The sequence below is a fragment of the Oncorhynchus keta genome, chromosome 32 (genome assembly GCF_023373465.1).
Source record: "Oncorhynchus keta strain PuntledgeMale-10-30-2019 chromosome 32, Oket_V2, whole genome shotgun sequence".
In the NCBI taxonomy this organism is placed as follows: domain Eukaryota; kingdom Metazoa; phylum Chordata; class Actinopteri; order Salmoniformes; family Salmonidae; genus Oncorhynchus; species Oncorhynchus keta.
Genome location: NC_068452.1, coordinates 2,714,770 through 2,733,468, shown reverse-complemented (window position 1 = coordinate 2,733,468; position 18,699 = coordinate 2,714,770). Strand labels below are relative to the sequence as shown.

General features: G+C 44.7%; 1 protein-coding gene and 1 long non-coding RNA gene across 5 annotated transcripts in view; both read right to left on the bottom strand.

Annotated features, from left to right (window-relative positions):
- LOC118371627 (netrin-1) overlaps positions 1-18,699 on the bottom strand; it is a 107,312-nt gene that overhangs the window by 11,767 nt on the left and 76,846 nt on the right. The window contains exons 4-5 of one of the 2 annotated variants that reach the window (XM_052490324.1): positions 18,667-18,699; positions 13,861-13,914 (exon numbers count right to left, since the gene is read on the bottom strand). The exon at positions 18,667-18,699 is cut by the window's right edge and continues 117 nt beyond it. In XM_052490324.1, coding sequence (XP_052346284.1) covers positions 13,861-13,914; positions 18,667-18,699 — 87 coding nt within the window. The remainder of the gene's footprint in view (positions 1-13,860; positions 13,915-18,666) is intronic. The other variant, XM_052490325.1, reaches the window with a different exon arrangement.
- On the bottom strand, positions 5,051-7,562 carry LOC127914431 (uncharacterized). 3 transcript variants are annotated; one of them, XR_008088271.1, is made up of 4 exons: positions 7,196-7,562; positions 6,876-7,131; positions 6,620-6,683; positions 5,051-6,555 (listed from the first exon to the last, which is right to left on the bottom strand). It is a non-coding gene; the product is annotated as an uncharacterized LOC127914431 (long non-coding RNA). The 3 variants fall into 3 exon arrangements; XR_008088270.1 differs by having other exon boundaries at positions 5,051-6,683; XR_008088269.1 differs by lacking the exon at positions 6,620-6,683.

Here is an 18,699-nt window from a genome sequence, read left to right as displayed (position 1 = left end):
GGTCCCAGTGATGGGTGGGAGGAGGGAAGGTAGAGGGTCATAGTCACGACAAAGAGAGGTCAGGAAGGAAATTAGCGGCCCATGAAGCGTTAGCCAAAGCCCTTTCTGGTGTCCACTCCTCCACAGTGAACAAATAAATACCTGACACAGCTAGGGCCCGGCCATGGGCCTCATTTATAACCATTGCGTACATTTCAGACTAAATATCTGCATGTGCAATTTCTTAAAATAATACGTAATAAAAAATAATAATCTAAAAATATTTATATTTATAAACTTGGTGGATGCCATACATATGCATGTTTCCCGTTATAAATCATCCCGTCGTAAAACTGTGCGCGAGAACGTGCATTATAACTCATGCATGGAAACGCCCTGCATTCACCTTTTATGGTTTTACAATTAACACATTTATTTGCTGTATAATCTGGAACTATTAGAATAAAATAAATGTTATCAAATGTTTATGGAGGTGTTGCCAGCATGTTTTAACCTTTTGCAGTCATTTATTCTGTGTTTCGCAAATGACTTGTGACAGTTTCTGAAAGATAAAAACGATGGAAAATGAATTTAGACCTGTCAACAGAACGTTTGAATCCAACAATGTTTTGTATCGACTTTTTCCCAAAATATTCCGGACTGTCGTGAATTCTGAAACATTGTCCTAGGGTAACATTTTGTATTATTACAGTATTACTGTACATGCATTCTTCAATGTAAAAGGTTGACTGTCTGTTCACCTGTGAAATTCGACTGTGTGTTATAATCTGCCCTGTCTGTGGGATCACATCGGCTACAGCCAAACTGGAAACACAGTGCCTTCGGATTAAATACAAAACAATCCTAAGCAATCTACACACAATAACCCCATAATGACAAAGCGAAAACAGGTTTTTAGAAATGTTTGCTAATGTATGAACAATAAAAAACAGAAATACCTTATTTCAATAAGTACTCAGCCCCTTTGCTATGAGACTCGAAATTGAGCTCAGGTGCATCCTGTTTCCATTGATCATCCATGAGATGTTTCTACAACTTGACCTGTGGGAAATTCAATTGATTGGACATGACTTGGAAAGACACACACCTGTCTATATAAGGTCCCACGGTTGACAGTGCATGTCAGAACAAAAACCAAGCCATGAGGTTGAAGGAATTGTCCGTAGAGCTCCGAGACAGGATTGTGTCGAGGTACAGATCTGGGGAAGGGTAACAAAACATTTCTGCAGCATTGAAGGTCCCCAAGAACACTGCCTCCATCATTCTTCAATGGAAAATGTTTGGAACCACCAAGACTCTTCCCAGAACTGGCAGCCCCGGCCAAACTGAGCAATCGGAGGAGAAGGGCCTTGGTCAGGGAGGTGACCAAGAACCTAATGGTCAATCTGACAGAGCTCCAGTTCCTCTGTGGAGATGGAAGAAACTTCCAGAAGGACAACCATCTCTGCAGCACTCCACCAATCAGACTCTCAGATCATGATAAACAAGATTATCTGGTCTGATGAAACCAAGATTGAACTCTTTGGCCTGAATGCCAATCATCATTCCTGGAGGAAACCGGGCACAGTTTCTACGGTGAAGCATGGTGGTGGCCGCATCATGCTGTGGGGATGTTTTTCTGCAGCAGGGACTGGGAGACTCGTCAGGATTGAGGCAAAGATGAACAAGGCAAAGTACAGAGAGATCCTTGATGAAAACCTGCTCCAGAGTGCTCAAGACCTCAGACTGGGATGAAGTTTCACCTTCCAACAGGACAACGATCCTAAGCACACAGCCAAGACAACGTAGGAGTGGCTTCGGGACAATCCTCTGAATGTCCTTGAGTGGTCCAGCCAGAGCCCGGACTTGAACCTGATCGAACATCTCTGGAGAGACCTGAAAAAGAGCTGTGCAGCAGCGGTCCCCATCCAACCTGACAGAGCTTGAGAAGATCTGCAGAGAAGAATGGGAGAAACTCCCCAAATACAGGTGTGCCAAGCTTGTAGCATCATACCCAAGAAGACCCCAAGCTGTAATCGCTGCCAAAGGTGCTTCAACAAAGTACCGAGTAAAGGGTCTGAATACTTATGTAAATGTGGTATTTCAGTTTTTGAAGTTTTATGAATTAGCAAAAAATACTAAAAACCTGTTTCTGCTTTGTCATCATGGGGTATTGTGCATAGATTGATGAGGGGGGGACTATTTAATACATTTTAGAATAAGGCTGTAACGTAACAGAATGTGGAAAAAGTCAAGGGGTCTGAATACTTTCTGAAGGCACTGTACATAGCCTATCTATTTAGGCTAGGTACTGTACAGTATGTATAGAGCCATGTTATCATGGAATGCTCTGCCACCAGAGGTTACTCAGGCAAAAAGCAAGGTAAGCTTAAAAAAACATAATATGTTTAGGCTACTAGTCCCAATTAAATGGGAGATGCATCGTAATTTGTTGTATGGCTACATAGGGAAAATTACCCGATCATGGCTAGAAAATAGGAGGAATTTATTCTGCAGCGGTCATGAAAATAACCCCAGGCCTACATGCAATACCTCGTAGTGTCAAAGTGGAATTGTGTTTTTAGAAATGTTTACAAATGAAATAAAAATGAAAAGTTGAAATGTCTTGAGTCAATTAGTATTCAACCCCTTAGTTATAGCAAGCCTACATAAATTCAGGAGTAGAAATGTGATTAATAAATCACAGAATACGTTGCATGGACTCACAATGTGTCCAATAATAATGTTTAACATGATTTGAATGACTACCTCAACTTTGTACCCCACACATACAATTATCTATAAGGTCCCTCAGTCGAACAGTACATTTCATACACAGATTCAACCACAAAGACCAGGTTTTCCAATGCCTTGCAAAGAAGAGCACATATTGGTAGATGAGTAAACAAATACAATAAACAGACATTGAATATACCTTTGAGCATGGTGAAGTTATTAATTACACTTTGGACTGTATATCAATACACTCAGTCACTACAAAGATACAGGCGTCCTTCCTAACTCATTTGCCGGAGAGGAAGGAAACCGCTCAAGGATTTCACCATGACTTCAAAACAGCTACAAAGTTGAATGGCTGTGATAGGAGAAAACAGAGGATGTAGTTACTCCACAATCTAATTGACAGAGTTACAAGAAGGAAGCCTATAGAGAATACAAATATTACAAAACATGCATCTTGTATGCAACAAGTCAAAAAGTAATGCTGCAAAAAATGTGTCAATGGAATCAACTTTTTGTCCTGAATACAAAGTGTTATGTTTGGGACATTTTCAACACATCACTGAGGACCACTCTTCATATTTTCAAGCATGGTGGTTGCTGCATCATGTTATGGGTATGCTTGTTATCAGCAAGGACTAAGAAACGGAATAGAGCCAAGCACAGGCAAAATCCTAACGGAATACCTGGTTCAGTCTGCTTTCCAACAGACACTGGGAGACAAATTCACCTTTCAGCATGACAATAAAATTAAATAGTTGCTTACCAAGACGACATTGAATGTTCCTGAGTGGCCTAGTTACAGTTTTGACTTAAATCGGCTTGAGAATCTATAGCAAGACTTGAAATTGGCTGTCTAGCAATGATCAAACTTGACATTTTTTTAAAGAATAATAGGCAAATTTGCACAATTCAGGTGTGGAAAGCTCTTAGAGACCTACCCAGAAAGACTCACAGCTGTAACTGCTGCCAAAGGTGATTCTAACATGTATTGACTCTTGGGTGTGAATACTTATGTAACTTAGTTATTTCTGTATTTAATTTTCAATACATTTGCAAAAAAATTCTAAAAACATGTTTTCACTTTGCAATCCATTTGAATTCAGGCTGTAACACAACGAATGTGGAATAAGTCAAGAGGTATGACTACTTTCTGGTTCTGTAGATCAAATTATTTTAGATTCCAAAAATAAAATACATTGATTTCACTCTTCTCACTAATGGCAAATGGCAGCATCTTGTTGTTATGGTTTCAGTTTTTTTTGTGGGGGTTTTGGGGGACAATCATGTCATCATATCCCTGATTTTGCACACAATACTTGCATGTTTGCAATACAATACTTCAACCACTAGAAAAGGTTGTTCTGTTTTTATAAATGGCAACTTTTACAGGAAAATGGGAGCAGGCATGTTTAGGGGAATATTTTATATGTACACATCATTTATAAATGAAGCCCCTGAACTGTACTGTGCTGGCTCAGATATTTAGTTTATTCCACCACAGTTCTATCAACTATGGTAGATGCATCAGGCCAGAGTAGTGCTGCTTGCCTTGACTCAGTTCGGTTAGGTAATGAGTACAGGTTTGTGATGAATTACTGGGACTTTAAGTGTAAATCCACACAGCCCACGTCTCTGATTTAACCTTGACAGAAAAGGTGCCAAGGCTTTCCTGATTGCCCCACGCTCCGCTGCCACACCGCCAGTCACCTTCAGTAAAGAGTGCATGACGCCAGGCCAAACATAGGAATTAAAATCTTTTGTTTCCCTTTTTTCACTCTCTGACACAAATTGGATCCAGAGTACTGTATCGGCACAGTTCCCTCAACTCTCCTCTGAAAAGGTTTTAATCGTGCTATCTTTTCACAAAGTGAGACATGAAGGGAGAGAGGGGGGGGGGAGTGAGAGGGAAGGATGAGTAGGGGAGGGGGTGATGTGTTAAGCAGGGTGATGGGCTGGTAGGAGGAAGACCTTTCAGCCAGCCTGAATATGAACAAACTTCATTGTTGTGACCAGGTCCGTGCTCCATGCCTGCCTTATACTTCCCTTTATATTCTGGGTGAATGAGGTTGCCTGGGTAACGCTGAAACGAGGAAAAATGCACCCAAAGTAGAGGAGGGTGGGAGAGTGGCTGGGGGGACACTAGAAGAGGACGAAGTTGGTTGGCGGGGTGAGGGGTTTCAAGTAACCCCAAAATCGTCTCAGCTGATGGGGTTGGAGAAGGTAGTTGTGAGGGGAAAAATGGCACAGTAGATGAAATTGAGTCTATACTAGGCAGAGCGGCGCCTGATTTCCATGTAAATGACGACCCGGACCTGTGGAAAAGGCTGCTTTTGCTTTCCCATAAACCCCCTTGATGGCATCATGATACTTTCCTTTGATAACGCCCGTTGGCCATTAGTGTACTCCTGAGACGAGCACCCCCAGATCCCCATACAGGACCAGGCAGTCCCCCACCGCGAGGACAAATGTACCCTTTGTGTGGGACACTCTAGTCAGGGGAAGTGGAATGAGTCCAGGGGCACTGAGCTCTGTGTACCTCCCCTCCGCGCCTCCTCTCTCCATCCCCTCTCTACGCTCTCTTACTGGGAGGTGTCGTTCCCTTTGTTTCTCGGTTGTTTGAGCGAGGAAGGAGAAACGCTGAGAGACGCTCCTTTGCCGCCTGGATGTGTCTGTGTTTCTTTAGCAGTGGGAGAGATTGATTGACACCCTCATACAGTCTTTAAATCCTAGGCACATTTTTCAGACTTTTATCTACATGGATAAAAGTAGCGCAAAGACCTAGACAGGACCCAGTGACAGGGACCTGCTTAGCTGGAACAAAGAGGTGTAAATAGGGGCATGGGGGAGGCCTTTCTCCTCCCTACTTCTTTCTTCTCCGTGAACAAGACTGATTGAGAGACAAATTGTGGCAAATAAAGCATGTAATTAGATTATAGCCACAGTGCCTGGGCTGTTGGGCTGCTGGGATCATTGCAGTAGGGCTGGACCCAGTCCAAAGAGAGTTTTCTTAATTGTTTTCTTTCTTTCTTTCTTTTTCTTTGTTTCTTCATTTCTTTCTTCTCTCTGGCCGTGTCCAGTGTTGTAGTCCTTGAGACCGGTCTTGAGACTAAATATTGAGTGTCTCGGTCTTGTCTCTGTGTAAGGAAGAACAAACTGCTCTTCTGAAATATGAACACAGAACATTTTGAACTCTTATCGTGGCGATATGACACTATTACAGTCATGGTCTTGAATTGGACTTGCATTTGTCTGGTCTTGACTCGGTCTTGACTCGGTCTCGCCCCCCTCCAGCCTCGGACTCGATTTGCTCCGGTCTTGGTCTTGAATCGGTCTCAGTTTAGGTGGTCTCAAACACAACACTGGCCGTGTCCAAATACCCATAATTGCGTTCTAAACAGTAGGAATTTTTGGTATTTTTGGTATGTGAAAATAGAATGTTTTATAGTATGTTAAAAAAAATGGTATGCCGTGTCATACTCGTTTCGGCTTTTCATCTACTACAAATTTGCTGCGTGCTATTGAGGAAGAGAATCCTCTTTTCAGATCCAGGCGTGTTTGACAGCAGCTGATAGTGAGACCTGCTGCACCATAATGATCCTCTTTTCAGATCCAGACGTGTTTGACAGCAGCTGATAGTGAGACCTGCTGCACCATAATGATCCTCTTTTCAGATCCAGACGTGTTTGACAGCAGCTGATAGTGAGACCTGCTGCACCATAATGATCCTCTTTTCAGATCCAGACGTGTTTGACAGCAGCTGATAGTGAGACCTGCTGCACCATAATGATCCTCTTTTCAGATCCAGACGTGTTTGACAGCAGCTGATAGTGAGACCTGCTGCACCATAATGATCCTCTTTTCAGATCCAGACGTGTTTGACAGCAGCTGATGGTGAGACCTGCTGCACCATAATGATCCTCTTTTCAGATCCAGACGTGTTTGACAGCAGCTGATAGTGAGACCTGCTGCACCATAATGATCCTCTTTTCAGATCCAGACGTGTTTGACAGCAGCTGATGGTGAGACCTGCTGCACCATAATGATCCTCTTTTCAGACCCAGACGTGTTTGACAGCAGCTGATAGTGAGACGTGCTGCACCATAATGATCCTCTTTTCATACCCAGACGTGTTTGACAGCAGCTGATAGTGAGACCTGCTGCACCATAATGATCCTCTTTTCAGATCCAGACGTGTTTGACAGCAGCTGATAGTGAGACCTGCTGCACCATAATGATCCTCTTTTCAGATCCAGACGTGTTTGACAGCAGCTGATAGTGAGACCTGCTGCACCATAATGATCCTCTTTTCAGATCCAGACGTGTTTGACAGCAGCTGATAGTGAGACCTGCTGCACCATAATGATCCTCTTTTCAGATCCAGACGTGTTTGACAGCAGCTGATAGTGAGACCTGCTGCACCATAATGATCCTCTTTTCATACCCAGACGTGTTTGACAGCAGCTGATAGTGAGACCTGCTGCACCATAATGATCCTCTTTTCAGATCCAGACGTGTTTGACAGCAGCTGATAGTGAGACCTGCTGCACCATAATGATAGAATGGGGGGAAACGGTGCAGTTTCACATCAGATGACGTGTTCTCAGTATGGGTGAGTCTAGTATGGTGATATCTGTTGCCTATTGAATAGATTTTTACTAAACAGTACATTCTAAACAGTATGTAGTATGGGTAGTACACAGTATGCAGTTTCTGTATGTAGTAGGCAAGACAGGTTTCGTATACGGCCTCTTTCTCTCTCTTTCATTCATTCATTCTTTCATCCTCCTGAAGTAAGAGAACAGTTGTTTTCGATCCCAGTGAGCGACAGAGCTGGGAAGCGACAGAGCTGGGAAACAACAGAGCGAAAGCTTCTATTTATGATTCATGACATGATGGTTTTGTGTGTTGTTTGTTTTGGGCGGCATGTTCTGTGGAACCAATCTGAAAAGAAGAGTGTGGTCATCCCTATTACTGCAATTGAGTTTCAGTGGAGTCAGTGGGCAATGAGGCTGGCTCCATCCCGACATGCAGACAACAGAAGACAGTGAGAGAGGCTGATGCCAATGTGTTCATGTTGTGAGAGCCAGGCTGAGATCGCCAAGCCATAAATCATATTGTGGGTTTGTTATCGATGATGATGACACGCCAATACAATGCTATTACGGTGCTATTTTCTCCCCGTTCTCTCCCTCTCCCTCGGGTCAACGTTTCTCTCTCGCCTCTCTCTCTCTCTCTCTCCTCTCTCTCTCTCTCTCTCATATTAAACTAGGAGCAGGTAATAAAGCCCAGTGAGGCAGCAGAGAGTATTAGCGGGGTGTGTAGCGTGGATCCAGAGAGAGACTCATGTCCCAAATATCCAGGGAGGGTCTCACCGCAAATCCTGAACCATTCCAGCCACAAAAAAACCCACATCTTTCTTATCATCATCATCGTGACCCATATCCTGGATCATGTTCATAAGGGCACACCGTCCCAAAACATTTTGTAACCGAAAACGAACACTTCTCATTGGATGACTTTCGACAGTAACTCCCCGTTTTATAGCGATTATGACTGTTTTTCTTCCATTTCGTGCCTAATTAATACCACCCTGGTTGTGGTCACTGGTTGATATTATGGTGGTCAGCTCAGCTGTTATAATCTCCTCCACATTCCGTTGCTCTACAGACATCTCTGTCAGGCGAGGACCAAGGGGGAGTGACTACTCACACTATCCGTGACCTAACCGTACAATATGTGTTTTGTCTGTGCCTTGCCGTCCGAGATATTCGCCATGCATTCCACCCCTCCATGTACTCAGGGAGGTGGGGAACCCAGAACACATCGTTGGAGACAAATTAATACCCCCCCCACCCACCACCACTTCTCTCAACTGACTCTGATGGGGTTGGGGTAGGAGGGAGGCACCTGCTGCACAGCTGTCCAGCCTCGCCTATAATCAGCCCACCCCAAGCATGCTGGTTTCTCTTCCTTTAGTCCTACCTTACAAACCAAAGTAGCAATGATGTCATGACTCGTCACTTAAAGTCTCTCCATCTAGATAAAACAATGTATATCTGCATCAGTCTGTATGTCTCTCTCTCCAACACTTGACATGTTGCGTTTATATTTTTGTTCAATGTATACATTTAAAGTGTTGGTTTCATGAGCTGAAATAAGCACAAAAACAGAGATGAGATCCTGAGGCCCATTGTCGTGCCATTCATCTGCTGCCGTCACCTCATGTTTCAGCATGATAATGCACGGTCCCATGTCGCAAGGGTCTGTACACTATTCCTTGAAGCTGAAAATGTCCCAGTTCCTCCATGGCCTGCATACTCATCAGACATGTCACCCATTGAGCATGTTTGGGATGCTCTGGATCGACGTGTACGACAATGTGTTACAGTTTCCGCCAATATCCACAACTTCACACAGCCGTTGAAGAGGAGTGGGACAACATGCCACCGGCCACAATCAACAGCATGGTCAACTCTATGCGGAGGAGATGTGCGGTGCTGCATGAGGTAAATGGTGTTCACACCAGACACTGACTGGATTTCTGATCCACGCCACTACCTTTTTTTTAAGGTGTCTGTGACCAACAGATGCATATCTGTGTTCCCAGTCATGTGAAATCCATAGATTAGGGCCTAATGAATTTATTTAAATTGAATGATTTCGATACATGAACTGTAACTCAGTAAAATCTTTGCATGTTATATATTTTTTCAGTATATATATGCTTCACTAACGACATAGGCACACATTTGGGGGACTGGTGGTGAGGCCCTGGTAAGAACAACCACATCTGTCACCAATCATGCATTGGATGAGATCCCATTTGTCCACGTACCAAGCCATCCAGTGGTTGGCTCAGTCCAGACCCAGTAATGTGTGAAACTATGTATCCTCTGGTTTAGAAGCCTGAGTGGTCCCAGCGGACCTCTGTCTGTCTACCCAGGAATCTGACGTGACCGATACAATCTGTCAGTCAAAGTGCCCCACCTTGCAATCTGCTTGATTTCAACATCTCCCATTTCTATAGAGTGTTCATAGTATGTCGCACCCATTCACGTTGTATGTACAGGAATTCCCCCAGGTGATTACGTTATACGGAGTTACGTGGTCAGTATCATTATATGTTTCCTCTATAATGATGTTTACATTGGTCCGATGACAGAGTTTAATCAATAGGATTATAACGGGAGTTCTTTAGCTCTTATTCCGCAAGAACACCTATGCGTTAATGCTCACTCAAATGCAGAGAATCAGGGACAACGGAACTAGGGAGAACTATGGCGAATTATCAAGTGATGTCGAAAATCGAGATTTCTTGACAGTGATTCACTTGCCTTTTGATAACCTCTGTGTTCCCTGTTCAGGATACAATACATGGGAACCCACAGTTTGTTTAGTTCAGCCAGGGAAGGATGCGAAGGATATAATGTTGCTCCCAGACTAGGGAGGGGATGTGTGTCTATTTGTCAATAACAGCTGGTGCGCAATGTCTAATATTAAGATAGTCTTGAGGTATTGCTCGCCTGAGTACCTCATGATAAGCTGTAGACGGCACTATCTACCATAAGAGTTTTCATCTATATTTTTCGTAGCCGTCTATTTACGACCACAAACCGACCATGGCACTAAGACCGCACTCAACAAGCTGTATAAGGCCCTAAGCAAACAAGAAAATGCTCATTCAGAAGCGGCACGCCTAGTGGCCAGGGACTTTAATGCAGACAAACTTAAATCCGTTTTACCTCATTTCTACCTGCATGTCACAGATGCAACCAGAGGAAATAAACTTTAGACCACCTTTACTCCACACATCGCCCTCCATTTGGCAAATCGAACCATAATTCTATCCTCCTGATTCCAGCTTACAAGCAAAAACGAAAGCAGGCAGAACCAGTGACTCGCTCAATACGGAAGTAGTTAGTTGACGCAGATGCTACGCTACAGGAATTTTTTGCTAGCACAGACTGGAATATGATCCAGGATTCATCCAATGGCATTGAGGAGTATACCACCTCAGTCACTGGCTTCATCAATAAGTGCATCGACGACATCGTCCCCACAGTGACCGTACATATCCCAACCAGAAGCCATGGATTAAAGGAACATGTGCACCAAGCTAAAGGCTAGAGCTGCATCTTTCAAGGAGCGGGACACTAATCCGGACGCTTTTCAGAAATCCCGCTATGCCCTCAGACGGACCACCAAACAAGGAAAGCGTCAATACAGGACTAAGATTGAATTCTACTACACCGGCTCTGATGCTCGTCGGATGTGGCGGGGCTTGCAAACAATTATAGACTACAAAGGGAAACCCAGACATGAGCTGCCCAGTGACACGAGCCTACCAGACAGGCTAAATGCCTTTTATGCTTGCTTCGAGGCAAGCAACACTGAAGCATGCATGAGAGCACCGGCTGTTCCGGACGACTGTGTGATCATTCTCTCCGTAGCTGATGTGAGCAAGACCTTTAAACAGATCAACAGATGGATTACCAGGATGTGTACTCTGAGCATGCGTGGACCAACTGGCAAGTGTCTTCACTGACATTTTCAACCTCTCCCTGACAGAGTCTGTAATACCTACATTTCAAGCAGACCACCATAGTCCCTGTGCCCAAGAAAGAGAAGGTAACCTGCCCAAATGACTACTGCCCCGTAGCACTCACGCCGGTAGCCATGAAGTGCTTTGAAAGGCTGGTCATAGCGCACATCAACATCATCATCCCGGAAACCCTAGAACCACTCCAATTTGCATACCACCCCAAGAGATCCAAAGATGATGCAATCTCAATCGCACTCCACACTGCCTTTTCCCACCTGGACAAAAATAACACCTATATCAGAATGCTGTTGACTACAGCTCAGTGTTCAACACCATAGTGCCCACAAAACTCATCACTGAGCTAAGGACCCTGGGACTGAACATCTCCCTCTGCAACTGGATCCTGGACTTCCTGACGGACCGCCCCCTGGTGGTAAGGGTAGGCAACAACACATCTGCCACAGTGACCCTTAACACAGGGAACACTCAGAGGTGCGGGCCCCTCAGCGGTGCGTACCTCTCCCTCAACGTGAGCAAGAAAATGGAGATGATGGTGGACTACAGGAAAAGGAGGGCCGAACACGCCCCCATTTACATCGACGGGGCTGAAGTGGAGTGGGTCGAGAGTTTCAAGTTCCTTGGTGTCAACATTGCCAACAAACTATCATGGTTCAAACACACCAAGACAGTTGTGAAGAGGGCACGACAATGCCCTTTCCCCCTCAGTAGACTGAAAAGATGGGTCCCCAGATCCTTTCAAAGGTTATACAGCTGCACCATCGAGAGCATCCTGACCAGTTGCATCACCGCCTGGTATGCGACCGCCGCTCGGCGTCCGACCGTAAGGCGCTACAGAGGGTAGTCCGTATGGCCCCAGTACATCACTGAGGCCAAGCTTCCTGCCTTCCAGGACCTATATACTAGGCGGTGTCAGAGGAAGGCCCACAAAATTGTCAATGACTCCAGTCACCCATGTCACAGACTGTTCTCTCTGCTACCACATGGCAAGCTGTACCAAAGCGCCTAGTCTAGGTCCAAAAGGCTCCTTATCAGCTTCTACCCCCAAGCCATAAGACTGCTGAACAATTAATAAAATGGCCAGCTGGACTATTTGGTTTTCACACTGCTGTTACTCGCTGTTTATTATCTATGCATAGTCACTTTACCCGTACCTACATGTACACGTCACCTCGACTGACCTGTACCCCCGCACATTGACTTGGTACTGGTACTCCCTGTATATAGCCTTATTATTGTCATTTTATTGTGTTACTTTAGTTTATTTAGTTAATATTTTCTTAACTGTCTTTTGTAAAAACTGCATTGTTGGTTAAGGTCTTGTAATTAAGCATTTCACAATTCACCTGTTGTATTGATTTGGTGATATTGCAAAAAAAAGCATGAAACAGGGAGAGAAGAGGAGTGATGGAAAGAGGGGAAAAAAGAGGAGGGGGGGGGGGGCTTTACTCTCCAACACCAGCAGTAACCTCACTTCCCTGTCAATCTGATCTGTCAGAACAGCAGTAGAGACGGCCAACGGGAGGTCTGAGAACAGCTGCCAGGCGCTCTGGCACGCTACAACTCCTCTCTCTGTCTGGGAGAGGAACATCGCTATGACCACACTTTTCCACGAGCTAGGGGCAAAGGGGAAGGATGTAGCCTGTGTTGCCCTCTGACAGGTTCTTGTAGTGACTAACAAGTGACAAATCTTCATTGCCATCTTTGTTCATTTGTAATGCCGTTCTTAACATTCTTTCCTGAATAGTTTTTTCTCATACCATGTCTCTAGCTTAATTTTCAAGTTTAACAAGTGTTTATATAAAAGTTACATCAATTTCCATTTCAACTCTCCATGTTAATTAATAAGATTTAACTAAGGAAGTAGTCCATTAAATTATATATATACAATACTGCCGTGTTTTGACAGTAGCTGGTGGGAGAGTGATGTACGCTGTATAATTTGAAAGAAATCCCCTCTGAACAAGCTACTGTCTCATCTCTCCTGAATTCGAGAAAGAGCTCGCTTCCCTGATTAGCACCAGAGTCCCAAATTCCTCTCTCTTCCTTTCACTACCATATTCCCTCTCTTTTCCTCTTAGAGAGACAAAATCAACAGATCAACAATATCACGGCCCAGAACGTTGCCGTGCCAACATCCCACTGCGTTCCAGTTACACAGTTAATTGGATGAAGAGTGTAAGATTAAAGGACCTACATCCCAAGGCAACGGCTAATTGATTTAATATTTATGAACTTCTAACGAGGGGAGTGAGGGGGAAGGCAACAGGGATCAAATTTAAACTGTACTCGCTCTAACATTTCACGTGAAGGAAATGTTTAGTTAGAAGGGGTGGGGATGGGAGAGAGGGAGAGCAGTTCTTTCTGTTTTCTGCTCAGCCTAAATACACACTGTAAACCAAATCCTAGCTAAAGGCATTATGGGTATCCACAGGTGTAGCCAGTGGAATTTAAACCGTTTGATATCAACAAATGAGTCTCAAGAACATGCTCTGATAATCCCATGTTGCAGAGGAATTAGGATCACACAAGCAGTGTAGTGAGAGATAAGGACTGAGACTGAGACTGGATCCACTCACCTGCTGGCTCCTCTGTACTGCTGGCTGTGGTTGTCGGGGGAACAACGGGAATCTCTGTTTCCAGGTAAAAACACCATACAAACACAGACAAGAATTAGCTTCATTATGTTTTAATACATTTGACATAGAATTAAAGAGTTATGCAAATTAAGACGAGTATACAATACAATAAGAGTGTTTATTTTCCAGCAGACAAGCTTTAGTATTTATGTACAACCTACAGTTTTTCAGTAGATGTAGACGTGCTGTGTGGGGTAACTGTACGAAGGGATGGTTACTAGTTAGGTTTCGCCTTTAGAGAGTTACTTTCTCAGCTGTACAGTACCCATATTAGGAAGTCTGAGAACTGAGGACTTCCTAATATGAATGCCGTACAGGTGGAGCTACCTGGCAGATCAGGTCAAAGGGGAACAGCGAGATTCAATCTTAAGATCTGGAGGGGAGATATCAGGGGGGTAAAATCTGTAATGTCTCCCCCCTCACGCCTCTATTCGCCCCCACAACGAGGTATCTGCGGTTTTACACCCAAGACTTCCTTCTCTCAGCTCTCCTTCACCCTCTCGTGTAGGCTATTTACAGAGGCAGGAAGTTGACATTGAATGAAGCCATGCATGAAAATAGCTCCTCTTATCTCCAAAGGAGCAGGATGGTAACATTAGATAACAATAGATATAAAACCTAATGCATTTTGTTACACTGGCGGCAAAACGGGGATAAAACCGCCGAAACAGGTGTGTAAGCAGCGAGGGGAAGCAAGGACAGAGAAGCACAGATACAGTTGAATGAGAACACATAGGTAAAAGGAAAGGGTGGCAAGATAGATAAGATACACAGGAAAGGAAAAGAGCACAATAGCAGTGTATTGGCGGTCATGCATACAGTGCCTTGCAATAGCATTCACCCCCCTTGGCGTTTTTCCTATTTTGTTGCATTACAACCTGTAATTTAAGATTTTTATTTGGATTTCATGTAATAGACATACACAAAATAGTCCAAATTTGTGAAGTGAAATGAAAAAAATGATTTGTTTAAAATAAATCTAAAAAAATGAAAAAACAGAAAAGTGGTGTGTTTTTGTCTTCACCCCCTTTGCTATGAAGCCCTTAAATAAGATCTGATGCAACCAATTACGTTCAGAAGTCACATCATTAATTAAATAAAGTCCACCTGTGTGCAATCTAAGTGTCACATGATCTGTCACATGATCTCAGTATATATACACCTGTTGTGAAAGCCCCCAGAGTCTGCAACACCACTAAGCAAGCGGCACCATGAAGACCAAGGAGATCTCCAAACAGGTCAGGGACAAAGTTGTGGAGAAGTACAGATTTGGGTTATAAAAAAAGATCAGAAACTTTGAACATCCCACAGAGCACCGTTAAATCCATTATTAAATAATGGAAAGAATATGGCACCACAACAAACTTGCCAAGAGACGGCTGCAAACCAAATCTCACGGAGCAGGCAAGGTGGGCATTAATCAGAGAGGCAACAAAGAGACTAAAGAAAACCCTGAAGGAGCTGCAAAGCTTCACAGTGGAGATTAGAGTATTTGTCCATAGGACCACTTTAAGCGGTACATTCCACAGAGCTGGGCTTTACAGAAGAGTTGCCAGAAAAAAAGGCATTGCTTACAGACAAAAATAAGCTACACGTTTGGTGTTCGCCAAAAGGTATGTGGGAGACTCCCCAAACATATGGATGAAAGTCCTCTGGTCAGATGAGACTCAAATTGAGCTTTTTGGCCATCATGGAAAACGCTATTCCATCACCCCGAGAACGCCATCCCATCATTCTGTGGGGATGTTTTTCATCGGCAGGGACTGGGAAACTAGTCAGAACTGAAGGAATGATGGATGGCACTAAATACAGGGACATTCTTGATGGAAACCTGTTTCAGTCTTCCAGAGATTTGAGACTGGGATGGAGGTTCACCTTCCAGCAGGACAATGACTGCTAAAGCAACACTTGCTTGGTTTAAGGGGAAACATTTCAATGTCTTGGAATGGCCTAGTCAAAGCCCAGACCTCAATCCAATTGAGAATCTGTGGTTTGACTTAAAGATTGCTGTACACCAGCAGGAACTCATCCAACTTGAAAGAGCTGGAGCAGTTTTGTCTTGAAGAATGGGCAAAAATCCCAGTGGCTAGATGTGCCAAGCTTATAGAGACATATCCCAAGAGACTTGCAGCTGTAATTTCTGCAAAAGGTGGCTCTACAAAGTATTGACTTTGTGGGGTGAATAGTTATGCATGCTCAAGTTTTCAGTTTTTTTGTCTTATTTCTTGTTTGTTTCACAATAAAAAATATGTTGAATCTTCAAGATGGAATGCATGTTGTCTCAATCAAATGATACAACCCCCCCCAAAAAATCAATTTTAATTCCAGGTTGTAAGGCAACAAAATAGGAAAAATGCCAAAGGGGGTGAATACTTTCTCAAGTCATTGTAGATGAAGATTCTGTGTGGTAAAGGAAGAAAGAATCAAGTCTTTTGCTCAACGCCTCTGATTTGATTAGGACTTATCCCAATCGTTTATTTAAATGTTATTTATTTCACCTAGTGGTTAAGAGTGTTGGGCCAGTAACCAAAAAGTTGCTCCCGTACTGCCTTTGAGCAAGGCAGTTAACCCCCAACAACAACTGCTCCCCGGGCGCCGATGACGTGGACGTCGATTAAGGCAGCCCCCCGTGACTCTTTGATTCAGAGGGGCTGGGTTAAATGTGGAAGACACATTTTGGTTGAATGCATTCAGTTGTCAAACTGATTAGGTATCCCTTTCCCTTAATTGTTTAATTTATACAGGCCTAATTTATACAGGCCTAATTTGTCATTAAGAATGCAAGCATTTGTCTTGTGACAAGAAAATAAATTGCTGCCAGAGGCCATGTGGTTTTTACTCCCTACTGATTACTCTGTGTCACTGCTAATCGACCTGCCAAGCCCTGATAGCTGATCAGGATTCAGCCACGCGTGCCAGATCACATAATAATAATGAGCCTGTTTCTCATAATCAACTCGTATGGTCTGATTTACGACCCTCTACATTGGAAAGTATGTGAAGTTAGAGATATGACATTTTATCCCTCCCTGTTAAAACTGAAATTGGCAAGAGGTTTCAGTATCGCTAAATGTTAATGGGAAGGGCTTTCAAAAAGATTATTTAGCAATTATTGAAGAAACTAAATATTTGTGTTGATCCCATCTGATCGCTGGGACCTCAGCATCTCCAAGTTTCACACCTCCGACTGAGTGGCTCGACTTTCCCAGGAAAATCAAAGATATCCGATTCCAATGGAGTTCGTAGGTTTAAATATCCCCTTGGCTTGGACATTGGCCAAAAATATCCCTTCGGAAGAATTCATTTCGGAATAGCTTTTATATAACCTCTGAATCATCATTTTATTGACCAAAATCAGCAATTAAAATGTATTGTTTTGGAGTCTGAAAACAAATGCCAAATAATTAAGATAAAGTGGCAGCCATTTTATTTTTGTTTTGAGATGCTGATTGTCCTTGGTCATTGGCCCTTTTCCCTTTTCAGCCAATGAGGGACACTGGTGGATCCTGGAGATGGTGTTCGTTAACTAGACCGGGACTTGGCAGTGTTGTATTTATGGGGACTGTCAACATTGGAAGGTTGAGGCTTCACAGAGGATTCTGGGGGATGATTTGTTTATTTTAGTTTTCAGATTTACCGGGTGGTCAGAACACTGTGACTAAATGCTTGTCTGAGGAAACCAATGGAGGAGAGAAAGAAGAAGAGTAGGATTCTGTGCCATGTAGTGTGTGTTTGTCAAGCCAGGACAGAGGAGGGAGGGACAGTGGGTGGGTGGGTGGTTGAGGGGATGGAGGGTGGATGGGAGGGACGGTGGGTGGGTGTATGGATTGGAGGGAGGTTGGGAGGGAGGGTGGGTAGGTGGATGGATTGGAGGGAGGGTGGGTTGGTGGGTGGGTGGGTGGGAGGGAGGGGGAGGGAGGGAGGGAGGGAGGGAGGGAGGGAGGGGTGGGTGGGGAGGGAGGGAGAGGAGGGAGGGAGGGAGGGAGGGAGGGTGGATGGATGGATGGGAGGGACGGAGGGTGGGTGGGTGGGTGGGTGGATGGATGGGAGGGAGGGACGGAGGGTGGGTTGGTGGTTGAGTGGGTGGGGGTGGGTGGGTGGGTGGGTGGGTGGGTGGGTGGGTTGGTAGTTGGGTGTGTGGGTGGGTGTGTGGGTGGATGGATGGGAGGGACGGAGGGTGGTTTGGTGGTTGGGTGGGTGGGTGGATGGATGGATGGATGGGAGGGACGGAGGGTGGGTGGGTGGGTGGATGGATGGGAGGGACGGAGGGTGGGTGGGTGGGTGGATGGATGGATGGATGGGAGGGTGGGTGGGTGGATGGGAGGGACGGAGGGTGGGTGGGTGGGTGGGTGGGACGGAGGGTGGGTGGGTGGTTGGGTGGGTGGATGGATGGATGGATGGATGGGAGGGTGGGTGGGTGGATGGGAGGGACGGAGGGTGGGTGGGTGGGTGGGACGGAGGGGTGGGTGGGTGGGTGGGTGGGTGGGTGGGTGGGTGGGTGGGTGGGTGGGTGGGTGGGTGGGACGGAGGGTGGGTGGGTGGGTTGGACGGTGTAGTTGGTTGGTTAGTTGAGTGAGTTTGTTCCTTTTTGTAAATTGACCATTTTCTTTGTGGAGGTGTGTATGAAAGTTTCAAGCATAGAGATGGAATGGGCAAAAGTCATATCTCGACCAAAGGTTTTAATATGGGTGGCTGGTGGCTGGTGAGGCAAGTTCAGGCAACTAGGAAAGGCTGGGTTCCACGTACTTATGCAGGGGGCAATGGGCGAGCGGCTCTGCT